Source organism: Morone saxatilis, unplaced genomic scaffold (genome assembly GCF_004916995.1).
Source record: "Morone saxatilis isolate NCDOM2014 unplaced genomic scaffold, NCSU_SB_2.0 Contig2, whole genome shotgun sequence".
In the NCBI taxonomy this organism is placed as follows: domain Eukaryota; kingdom Metazoa; phylum Chordata; class Actinopteri; family Moronidae; genus Morone; species Morone saxatilis.
The window spans coordinates 19,242,193-19,254,068 of NW_023339762.1; the positions used below are offsets into that span (position 1 = coordinate 19,242,193).

The following is an 11,876-nucleotide window of genomic DNA, read 5'->3' on the forward strand; positions in this document are numbered from 1 at the left end:
CGACCACTGGTGGCGCTGTTAGGAACAGTTTAATGAACGTTACATGAAGAAAAATGAAACAAAATGTCACAAAGACAAAGTTTATTTTCATATTAGTGGACGTAAAAAAGGAATAATCAACAGTTTGAAGGTAACATCTGTATTCTCAGTACTTGATGTTTAATTATTCTTCTGATTAATTATTTAATGTACAAAATAATGAGAAATATCTGTCACAGGTTGTCAGATAATAATTACAAAAACAATAAAAGTAAATAATGTGACACAAAGAAATGTTTTTAAAGTAATCTGTAGACAGTCTACTAATTGATTAATTAGTTCAGGGTTAATAAATCAAACATGTGACATGGATCTGTAACATCCAATCAGCGATCAATAGTCTGTAAACAGTGTCCGCTGACGGAGCTGTGGTGATGTTTCAGTCTTTATTTCCCAGCGACCACAGACAGCTGGTCTCTGATGCGTCCCAGTCCGTCCAGTATGGTGTCCAGAGACTCCCTGCTCAGCTCCACCGTCACCGCGGAAACAGACTCGCCGCCAGCGGACGGGTCCTCCATCTGGGAACACACACACACACACCACAACAACAACTAAGTCATGAATAGAGTAAAGCAGAACATCTTAATCCATCAGTGAAAACAGGGTTTCTTCCACGAAAGACTTGCCAGTATGAACTGCTTTAATAAGAGGCAGGGGCAGCAGAATTCATGTGGGCTTTTGGGAAGGACTAGGGGGCAACTATAACACAAATACCATTAAACTACAGCACTAAATTTCATTTACCTGATATTTATTTAAAAAGGGCACAAAAGTACCATTGTTTCATAACAATATATGCTTTAATTACAATTGACTGAATGAAAAAGTGAGTAATTCATCCCTATAGGCTCAATTTTGACAGCTACTTGGTGTATGAGCCGACCAATTAATCACCATTGCTATGTTTCATAAGCAAACAGCAGGTAAACAAAATAACATGAAAATTACACAGGCTGGAAACAGCATCACCTCACAAAATAATGCAATCCATCAAAAAAAAAAAAAAAAATCAACCTCAAAGTCCCCAAACTCTTCACAAACATTTGTATTGCATGGTTGTTGTATGGAATTGCATCGATTGTAGAGGCATTGCTGTTATTTTGTCCACCCCTGTAAGTGTTGTTGCTCACTGATCGAGGTCACACGTACTGGGCTCATACCTTAGACCACTTTAAGTGGGCGAGGTTGGACTCATGCATTGGTTTGAGTGAGTGCTTCTGAGAGGCAGTGTGTAGCAGAGAGAAAACAAGAGAAAACCATAAGCAAGGATGATAGAACTGAGAAAGAGACGGAGGGCCAGAGGAGAAGAGGGAAGTGAAGAAAAAAGATGATAAACACCACAATGGTAGGAAAAAGGTAAGGGAGAAAGAATCTCAGGATATGAAGGTCTTTATTTTATCTGTATATAGATGTGTTATGCATGTACTGTAGATGTGATCCTGTGGCTTGATTGATATTGCTTTGTCGTCTATGTGTGTGTGTGTTTAGGAGGGTTGTGTACCTGTTTCTCCTGGAGTGACCTGGCAGCCTCCTCCTGTGCCAGTACCATCTCTCGCTCAGCAGTGATCTGAACGCTCTCTCTGAGGGCCTCCTCCAGCTCCTCAATGCGCTCCGCCTTCTGACGCAGATTGTCCTTCAGAACAGGGGTAGAAAAAGGTCAAATTATGGTTTGCTAGACACTGACCTAGTAAGTAAGTTCGCAAGGCTCATACAGTCCAAGCGAACCGCACACATGCCTCACCTTCACCTGTTGGGAGTTCTCCGACAGGTTGTCCTCCCTCTTCCTGGCCTCCTCCATGAGTCGAGCGTTCCTACTCTTCTCTACCTGCTCCTTGTGCTTCAGAGACGCCACCTTCTTCGACTGATCCTTCATCTGCCTACAGGGACACCACGGGATACATGGGAGAAGTTACAAAAATAGACTACTATAGTCCCACCTGACTAATTTATCATTGCAATTAAAAATTAATTGGTTAACTGGGAAAGAGATATGCACTAAATAAAACTGGGTCTCATTGACAAGTAGACGCACTTGTTGCTTAGAATATCTACTAATAATGGCACATATATGTGCTTGTTGACTCACATATTACCATATCAATGATAATATATACAAAATGTTTATAAGTCAGTTATGATTGTGGCCATCTGATCACTGATGCTTAGTAAATACACTGTTAGGCATCAAATAAAAGCCATTTTCAAATCTAAGGCAAAGACATAAAGACATGTGATCCTATGAAAAGCTATCCTTTTTAAACACAATGACATAACAGTTGATACCATAGCCTTACAGACTGGCTATGGCAAGATTTTAAGTCAACCCTGCAAAGAGTGAATCTTAGATTTGACTCGGGGTGAAAGAGCGAACAATAAGAAGGCGAAAGGGGAGAAATGAGCATGAGCAGAAGTATGAGGAAAGACAAAGAGTTCAATATGTCAGGACAAGGCAATTGCTTGCGGCAGCACAGACTATTGAGAGGTAAGAGGTGCGGAGAAACAAGGGAGAGAAATGTGAGAAAAGGACAAAGGGAAAATAAGGATGTTGGTGGGAGAGAGAAAGAGAGCAAATACTAACCTGGAGGTCAAACTGGTGGGGTGAGAGGTTTCCGGTGTAAAGACAAGAAAGCAGTAAAGAGAAAAACAGACTCAGACCAGGAAGATGAGCCAATATGAAGAAAGCTCTAGGATTATGTGGGGTCTTTGACTCTAGTGTCACAAGGTTCACAACATACAAGTAGAAGACAGGAATCGAAACAGAAACGTCATATGAAAGATGGCTTGCCTTTGCCAACTACTGCAGCCGTACCTACCAGCTTTATAAAAAAGGTCTGCTAATAACATTCACCACATCAGCTTTCAAAGCAATACTGCTTAGATGCCAAATGGCAGATGGCCAAATTACACTAAAATCCAACGTTTAATGCGCTAGAGGCAAATTTCTCCAGAGTGACATGATGTCATGGAGGAACATTTTGTGGTCTCAAGTCCAAGCAGGCAAAAGGATGAAATTAGATAGCAGGAAGCACTATTGCAGCATTTAAAAGACTAAATCGTTCAAAACTCTTACACAAAATCTGTACACTGAACATTTAAGACGCTATTTATTCCAGAGCTAACCACCAGAAACCACTTGCATATACAACTGATAAACATTCATTAATTATTGTATAGTGCTACGGGCAAACACAAAATCACCAGCATGCATGTTTCCACCCACCTCTCCAGCTCATTGATCTTTTTGTCCTTGTCATTCTTCTCATTCTCCATTTCCCGAAGGATCTCCAGCAGGCGGTCCACCTCAGCCTGGGCTTTCCCAGAATCCTCTTTGTGGCGGGCCACTTCCTGCTCAAGGTTCTTAATGCGCTCGGCCAGCTCGGTGTTGGCCTGAGCCTCCAGGGCTGCATTTTGAGCCTGACAAAAGGACAAGAAGAGTGCAGTTAAACTCACTTCAGTCTCTGCCGTTAGGGGTTAGAGAAGTGTCAGACTTAAACAATTTAAGTAAACATTTAGTAGCATCATATCGGTGCTGAACCGGCATACGAGCTGCCGGTTTTATTATTTGAGGATCTCACTCTCTTAAGCTGGTTCTCCAGTTTGAGGCATTCCTCCCTCTTCTGCTCCAAGGCGATCTCCAGACTCTTGAGTTTAGAGTCTTTCTTCAGCCCTGAGGAGGCCAGAGATGATGCATGCTCCTTCAGGTCCAACAGCGACGTCTGCACATACACACACACACACACACACACACACACACACCCACATACACACAAATATAGATGAACCTGTTCCAGATTATCAAACTAACAGCATGGGACTGAGAAGACTGAAAATACATTAGATCTAATAACGGCATCCATGACTCATCGAAAAAGAGACTAATGGAAAAAAACCTGATGCTCATTTCTGACAGTAATGTTTCACTTTATTTATAGAATCACAGTAAACAAAAGTTTCCCTGTCTGTGTGAGCTTATGTTCCCGTTTCTCACCTCTCTGTCTGACAGGTCTCCCTGAAGTAAACTCACTCTCTCCTTCAACTCTTTCAGTTCCTTCTTGTTACAGTCGAGCTCCTCCGTCTTCTCCCGGTCGTCTCTGTCTCGCTGCTCCTTTAAACGCTCAATGATGCGCTCCTAGGAGGAGGTACAGACAACTATCACTCATGCTGCCTTCACAAACATAACCAACACACGTGTTGCTAAAAATGAACATTTTGTAGTCAGAAGTAACTTGATATGTGCAGACATAAATTCACCTTTTCTGCAAGAGACTCCTCCAGTGTGGTGAGAGCAGTGTCAGTGTTAGAAGTGTCTGCCTGCAAAGACTTCACTCTCTCCTTCAGGCTGCTCATCTGCTTCTCCTTGTCCCTCAGCTGCTCCTGCAGGTTCTCAATCTGCAGAGCACCATCACAATTAACATCAACCACAGGACATACACTGTAGTATTGATGAATGCATCTTTGTGGTTGTTTCAGACAACATAAGACCTTTGAAACAGGTCTTAATCCAAATCACCTTCTTCTGTAGCACATTAACTTTGCGCTCCTTAACCTCCAGCATGTCCTTGAGGTCGTGGATCTCCCCGTTGAGTGTACCCTTCTCTTCCGACATTTCTTGTATCTGCTTGCTCTTCTTATTCAGAGTTGCCTCCTTCTCCTCCAAACGCAGGCGCAAGGCATCCACCTATTCAGAAATGGTACAACAACAATTACTGACCATAATTGTGTCATGCTCAAAGCAAAGACAACAGGACAACTTCCTAACATACAGTGACGTCTGTGCTTTTGGAATAACAATTCTCTTGCCTCACTGCACAACATATGTACCCTTTAAAGCACCCTTGCTGTAAACTTATTCCAAAGTCCTCTGGGTGTATAGCTGCAGTATGTATCTGCTGTACCTCTGTCTGTAAGATGGCAGCTCGCTGCTCCTTGGCAGTGAGGGACTCCTTGAGGACTTCAATGTGCTGCTTGCTGTCTGAAAACTGGTTGGTGAGCGTCTCCAGTTTGGTCTGCAAACCAAGCATCTCAGTGTCCTTCCTGGAGAGGTCCTGCTTCACTTGTTCCATCTGAAAAACATGAGACCAAGGGGGACATAAAAATGATGAGGGATGGACATGGACTGAAGTCTGTGTTCTCCTGAATGTAAGATGCAGCAGTCTGGTCAAACCTTGTTCTTCATGAACTTGGTGTGGCTGCGGTAGACCTCCATCTGCTTCATTTCCTCCTGACGCTCCTCGCAGCTCAGGAGTCCGTTGGATTTCATCATTAGTAACTCCTCCTCCATGTCTCTCAGGCCCCGCTCCATTGAATTGATTTTTGCATCCTGGAGTTGATAAAGAGGAGGTCATGCATGTAGCACGCCACATTAACATAAATATAGTAACACACTTCTCTATTTAAATCCTCACCTTCATGTCTATGACAGTCTGTAGAGCCTTAGTTTTGGTGGATTCAGGGGTTCCCTCGTATCGACGGTGCAGCTCCTGCTGATTCAGATGAAGAACATATTGCATGCATGTGTAAATTATCTATGTGCACTTTCACAACATAGCTAGACCAATCAAATGTTCTGGACATTACCTCTCTTAGTGCAGTAATCTCTCTGTCTCTCTGGTCCAGTAAACTCTCAAGGTGATGCCTGTGCATCTCTGCATCAGCCAGTCTCCTTGTCCGCTCCTGGTCCTCCTCTGATGCCTTGGCAGATGGCCCTGAGACAAGAATACATAACAACTCGGTTACCAAGTCGAAGAAGTCGGAAAGAAAGACAGTCATGTAGTTGAAAGTCTTTGCAACAGCCAACCTGAGCACCATAAGCCTTATGGTTAACTTACAGAAGCTAACACAGGAGCTAAGACTTATTCTTTCTTTCTACAAAAGCTCATCTGTTCAGCAGGGAAGGATATCTGAAAGCATTGGATTCACAACTCCAAAGCCAATGTGAAAAAAAAAGCAAATAACCAAACCGCTAAAGCACACACCATTCAATTTATTTGCCATTTTTTTATTTATTAAATATATTCTCAGGAGTTTAAATCTGTTTTAGGTTTATTTTTCGTATCCTGCATCCGGTTTGTCAAGTGTGATGTCTATTTATGTTACAAAATACTAATTATTCTGGGAGACACCTATGCAAAGGTCTCTGCATGAAGCCTTGGACATTCTTAGCCTCAGAATCATATGGTTGGGTTTAAAGTATGCATTATGGTTAGTTTATGGAGCAAATAAACCCACAGTTGGCCAACCAGGGAGAGAGCTTGGGTGGAGCTGACGATGAAACATCGTAGCTTTAAGTTATAGCCTGAGACCGAGTCTTCACTGATACATTATAAGGATCAATAAGCCCTAAACACTACTCTTCCTAGGCTCAAACCTTTGCTTTGCAGCATCTCCAGAAGTTTCTTGATGGATTCGTCTCTGGCTCCCAGAGTTTGCTTCTGTGTGTCAATCCTCAGTTCCATCTCCTCCAGGGTCTTTCTAAGGAGGAAGAGCTCTTTGGCCTGCCTCTCGTGCTCGGCCTGTAGCCGCCGGTAGTTCTCCTCCGTAGGTTCAGATGTCAGGGCCAGGTCCCGGCCTTGGCTGGCGGGGTCTTGCTGCAGCAGCTGGTTCAGATCCCTCTGGATCCTCAGCTCATCCTGAAGAGCCTGAACAGTCATCTGGAGATGCTAGAGACAAATAAGAGACACACACATACGTTTGTTTGTTTCTTCTGTCTGTTTGTGGACTGTCACAGGTGTATATGGGGTTATGGAAATGTATTGATTATCTGATAATACAGGGGCGTTTCCCGCCCTACTTTATGGGAATGGGTCCTAGCAGGATATTGTGTTACAGCCTTCTAAAAATCCACCTCTAATCATGACTGAAAATGAAGCAATGCCCTGACAGATGCACCCCCAACAGCCAGGCATTGTGGACAGTGTTACATTTCATGCACAGAGAAATACAAGTGGCGAAATACAATCAGCCCAGTATAGTATTGCATTGTTTGTGGCATTTGACGCCGGGGACACTTGGCAGAGTTGCTGTGAGACAGTAACACAAGGCTGTGTTACACTCTGGTCTGAACCAGCTGCAAGCGTTTTCAGACGACAGAACAAAGAGAGAAGTCAGTGTCTGCCTTCGTTTCTCTCTGTCCTCCTCCTCCTCCTTCTTCTTCTCCAGCCCCCTCCCTTTCCTCCCTTTGTCATTCTCTCCTTCTCTCTCCATCAGCACACACTATTCATCTACCTTGCCTGCCCTGCCCCATCTCTTCCCTCCAATACTCTCACCTCTCCTCTCACTAACCCTCCCTTTCCATCACCCTCTCCACCCCGTGACTAAGGCTGACTCACTGCTGTGACTGCACCGATCCACCCCCCCTCCCCACGCACACACACACACAGGCAGCTACATGCACGGACAAGCACGAAAACACACACACACACACACACACACACAGACCTTCTCCCTTCCTCAGCCCTTATATTCTCACTCTCTGTGCCCGAGGAGAGATAACAGTCAGGTGTTTGCGAGAGCATAAAGAATAGGAGATATGATGCTCTAAACTAAACTGACCCAAACACAGTGTAAACCTCCGCTTCAGATCATCCACAGCACTCAATGTAAAGTCAAAATGTTAAAGATTCTCATATCTGCTCCACTAACATTAGTACTTCTGTTTATTACTTGATGAAACATCACTGGCATTTTGCAACATCCTACGATAAAAGGTGATATTTTATCCATGAGGCAAGGAGATAAATGATCATTATTAGGAGAGTATCTGACCTTTTACTAAATGGGAAAAGGAAGATAATGTTCTATTTCACACTACTATAGACTAGGTAATAGTTGTCACTTATCACGGAGAATGATATGCCTTGTAGTAGGGATTCTGGAAAAGCTGTGGCCATCACGCATAGAAACTCATCAAAATGATATGCATAAACATAAACATTCAATTGCAGACTTACTAACGGTCAGTTGGGCCTACATTTAATAAGGGCATGCAGTTTAACTAAAGCCGTAATTACTCAAATGCCTTTGAGTGAGTGTGTGTGTGTGTATGTGTCTGTGTCTCCATGCTTTCCGTTGTATGCATGCCAGCGTGGGAGGAGGAGGCTGACATATGAAAGCAGACATCTTTAAATTACAGCACCCACTGATTAGCCCTGCGCTAGTCGGGCATTACTGGGAATTAGTCCACAGTGTGATTTTGTGAGTCAGCAAAGTGAAAACAGCAAATTACACAGATCTGCCCATCCATTAAGAATCACAGTGAAACAAAGACTATTTGTCTTCATTAATGAAACTTAATTTGTACAATCGCCACAATATACCGTAGGTTTTAAAAATAGACCATGCGTTAGTATTTATTCACTTACTGTTATCAAATTGATATTTGTTAAACGTGTACATACAGTATGTATACATGTGTGCAGGCACAGACACAGATTGCTGAAGAAACTGGCCCTATAATTTTGCAAAGCCAGTGTCTCTATATTTAAGATCAAGAAGCCGAGGATGAGAAAAACCAGTAACAACTGGACACAAAACCAGTAACAGAGAATGGAAGGCATGTGAAAATGTTGGGTTTCTGCACCTAACTGGATTGGTACGTAATAGAGGGGGAGGTGTGAGGACTAAATACTACAAGTTTCACATCTTGAAAGGAACATTTTCAAAAGGATTTAAAGCATTCGACACCAAGTTACAGACAAACACTACACAGATACAGATGCAAGTGTATTTTCTTCCATCTAACCATAATCTGCTCTCAGTGCTTCTTTTCATTTTGAAAAAGGCACATAGCCAAAATACTAAAATCAGAAGTGCTATTAACAACAGCCCCTTTATTACTGTTACATGTGACAACATTATTAAGTTGGTTTCATATTTTCCGCTATACATACATACATACATATTTTAAATTCGCACCGTCTCCACATTTCTATCCTGTTCACCACATCCAGCAATTTCTAAAACATACAGAAATGCTAATGCAGCCATTAGACTTACGGCCTCTTTCATCTATTAAGCATGAGCATATAGCTGCATGTAAGAGGATTAACTAGATGTTCAAAAACTGCCTCTAACCTATGCAGAGAAAGAAGAGAGAGAGAGAGAGAGAGAGAGAGAAGCACACTAGTACTAAAGCTGACACACTGGATGAAACGCATTTCAAACATGTTCACTATAAGCAGATTGATGAGTCTATTTAGACTGCTGATGACAACAAAAACAGTAATTGTGAGGCAAAAACACGAATTCTATCCACTCAAAAAAATATAAGGGAACACCCACCTGTGCTTCATCTTGAATCACACGGTATTGTTCCTTCCAGACAGTGATCTTAGAAACTTCATCTTTCCTGAGAGCTCGCTCTTTTTTTAATTCTGGGCTCCAGAAGGTCTTGATAGAATTCATGGAGGAACTGAGCTTGCTCTCCTTCACTTCCACTTCTCGCCGCAGCATCTCATTCTCACGCAGCACCTGAGAAAGCAGGATAAAGGAGTGGCACATAAATACTGTATAGGTATGGCCTGTCAAACCTAGCAGGTCAAACGATTAATCAAAAAAAATTCTACATCCTTGATAGAGAAAAATCTGCAAATTAGGAGAATAATTAAATAAAATACCTCTTTCAGCTGGGCCTGCAGGTCAAGTATGGTGTTGTCTCTGGCCTGCCTTAGAGAATGGGGCACGGTGGAGGCCATGTGGTGGTCCCCAAAAGCTAGAGCATCACCTGCCATCATGCCTGCTGGCAGCACAGCATTCCCAGGCACTGAGGTGGAGATGTTGGGGGTGCTAGCGGCCACAACTCCACTGTTGCTGCCCCTCGACCCATACGTCACCCTCTGTCTCCCCATGGTCGTCACTGACCCGCCACTCTTGGGAAGGTGTTCCCCCGCCATGGCAACCTCATTGTCACTCAGGTACATTGGTCCGGAGGTGGCGTACGCGGCGTTGAGGGACTGGATGTTCTCCATGGAAAGCGTCTTGCCTCCCGCTCCTCCAGGACCCCCTCCACTGCCTCCGGTGCTGTTGGTGCGGCGGTGTCCCATCCGAGGAGAACGGGGAAGGCGAGGGGAACGGCCAGATCCCTGATTGCCAGTACCACCTCCATCTCTTCCACCACTATGATTGGCATCCCCTCTGCCGACAGAGCGGGCACTACCGTACATCTTCTGCTAAATAGAAGAATACAGCTGACAGCTAAACTGAAGTACGACCTCAAGTGTCTGTATATATTCCTGCTTAATTTGCGTTTGTCACCAATTGTGTGAATGTGTGGTGGTGATCCTGCTTCAACCGGAGACGGCGGGCACAATGTTCATGATAAAATAGAGGTCTGATGCTCTCCACTTCTAGGGACAGACACTGCTGACAGACTTTCCTGTTCCAACAGGAGCTCCCCGGTGGTACAAATTATGACACCAATCTGCAAAAAAAACCCACAACACAGTCGTTCCCAAGAGGAAATAGCATACATAAAGCATAGGTTAACAATTAATAATAACCAACAAATCAGCATCAAACAAGCCACTGGTTCCTAACATGTTCACTAAGGGTCATTAAAACATCTCCAGCAACATAAGGGAACAATACATTTAGTGTTAGGTCCACTTTTTAACATTTAACACAATGGGAATGAGTAGGGATGTCCTCTCTTTGCTTGGTTTCACCGTCTTAACTGGATTTCCTCATGCAGTAAAGACAGTTATGTAACTATAAAGTCATGTCTAAGAACAAAAAAATCCTCCCAGATGGGGTCAAAGTCCCTGCTAATACTAAACCTATAATATCTGATATCTGATCTGATTTTAGGTTTTATCCTTTCCAAAGAGCTGCATGCTGCAACATTACAACTATTACAGCCCTTCTGTCAGGACAAAGGGACAAAATGCTGCCATGTTAACATTATAAAAGACTTACAGTAGACTCGTGTACGGAAATGCATGCAACTGTTCTGCTTCGTGCTATGTTTTATATGCATTTTTCTCTAAAAGCTTTACACTGAAGTGAACCAGCCATTTAACTAAAGGGGGGCTCGTCTGCGTGGCCTAGCAGCTAACGTTAAACCGGCTAACAGTAAAACTAACACCTCGCCCCTCTTAATGTTGTCTTTATAGCTTCACACGTGTGTTTAAAACTGGTTGGTGGATTAAAGAGGATAAAAAACAAAAATCTTGAATTCCTCATAATTTTAGTGTGTGCGCTTAATGTGCTGACGCTGTGGATTAAAACTGGGCAGGGAGGGAACAAGGGGGAGGGATTGTCCATGGTGGACATCGTAAAAGGAGAGAAATTGCAAAGATTTAACACTAAATACACATTGATAACTATCAAATAAACAGCTACACGTCCCGGTGAGATACCCAGCTTGGATTTTAGTGTCAGAATATGTCACATTAAACCAGAATTAAAGCACAACGACAGCTCGCCTTTGGAGACAACCCCGTTTTCCTCCACGGCTCTTTTTCTTCTCGTTTCAAGCTTCATCCGGAGAGAATATATATATATATATATAACTTATATATGTCTGCTAAAGCTGAAATAACACAATATATAACGTCAGCTCGCCGTGACATATGGAGGATAGTCCCATCCAGTCTTATGTGGTCAAGCTGAAACCTCTTTATATATATATATATATATATCTCCTCGCTAAACACAATAAGCCAGTTGGAGGTGGAAAAAAAAAACCCTCTCTCTCCAAACAAACTAACCTTTCTCGGTGTCTGCTGGAGCTCAAACCGGTGCCAACGCTGGATCCTCCGTCAAGTGGAAATCAGCCGCAAAAACCCGTCATTTTATGTTAATTATTCGGTTAGATATCTATCAGATTCTCCCATCTTTCT

The 11,876-nt window shown here is 43.1% G+C and overlaps 1 protein-coding gene across 1 annotated transcript in view; it reads right to left on the reverse strand.

The window, feature by feature from the left end:
• The window catches only part of LOC118330481 (ELKS/Rab6-interacting/CAST family member 1-like), a gene marked incomplete in the record, with an annotated part of 15,789 nt that extends 3,913 nt beyond the window's left edge, over positions 1 to 11,876 (reverse strand). Inside the window, 16 exon segments of the mRNA XM_035665020.1 lie at positions 1,541 to 1,672; positions 1,781 to 1,916; positions 2,618 to 2,629; positions 3,260 to 3,453; positions 3,615 to 3,755; positions 4,028 to 4,168; positions 4,291 to 4,428; positions 4,550 to 4,717; positions 4,935 to 5,102; positions 5,204 to 5,359; positions 5,445 to 5,522; positions 5,617 to 5,744; positions 6,407 to 6,698; positions 9,319 to 9,507; positions 9,654 to 10,456; positions 11,745 to 11,876. Of these exon segments, the coding sequence (XP_035520913.1) occupies positions 1,541 to 1,672; positions 1,781 to 1,916; positions 2,618 to 2,629; positions 3,260 to 3,453; positions 3,615 to 3,755; positions 4,028 to 4,168; positions 4,291 to 4,428; positions 4,550 to 4,717; positions 4,935 to 5,102; positions 5,204 to 5,359; positions 5,445 to 5,522; positions 5,617 to 5,744; positions 6,407 to 6,698; positions 9,319 to 9,507; positions 9,654 to 10,199 (2,619 nt within the window).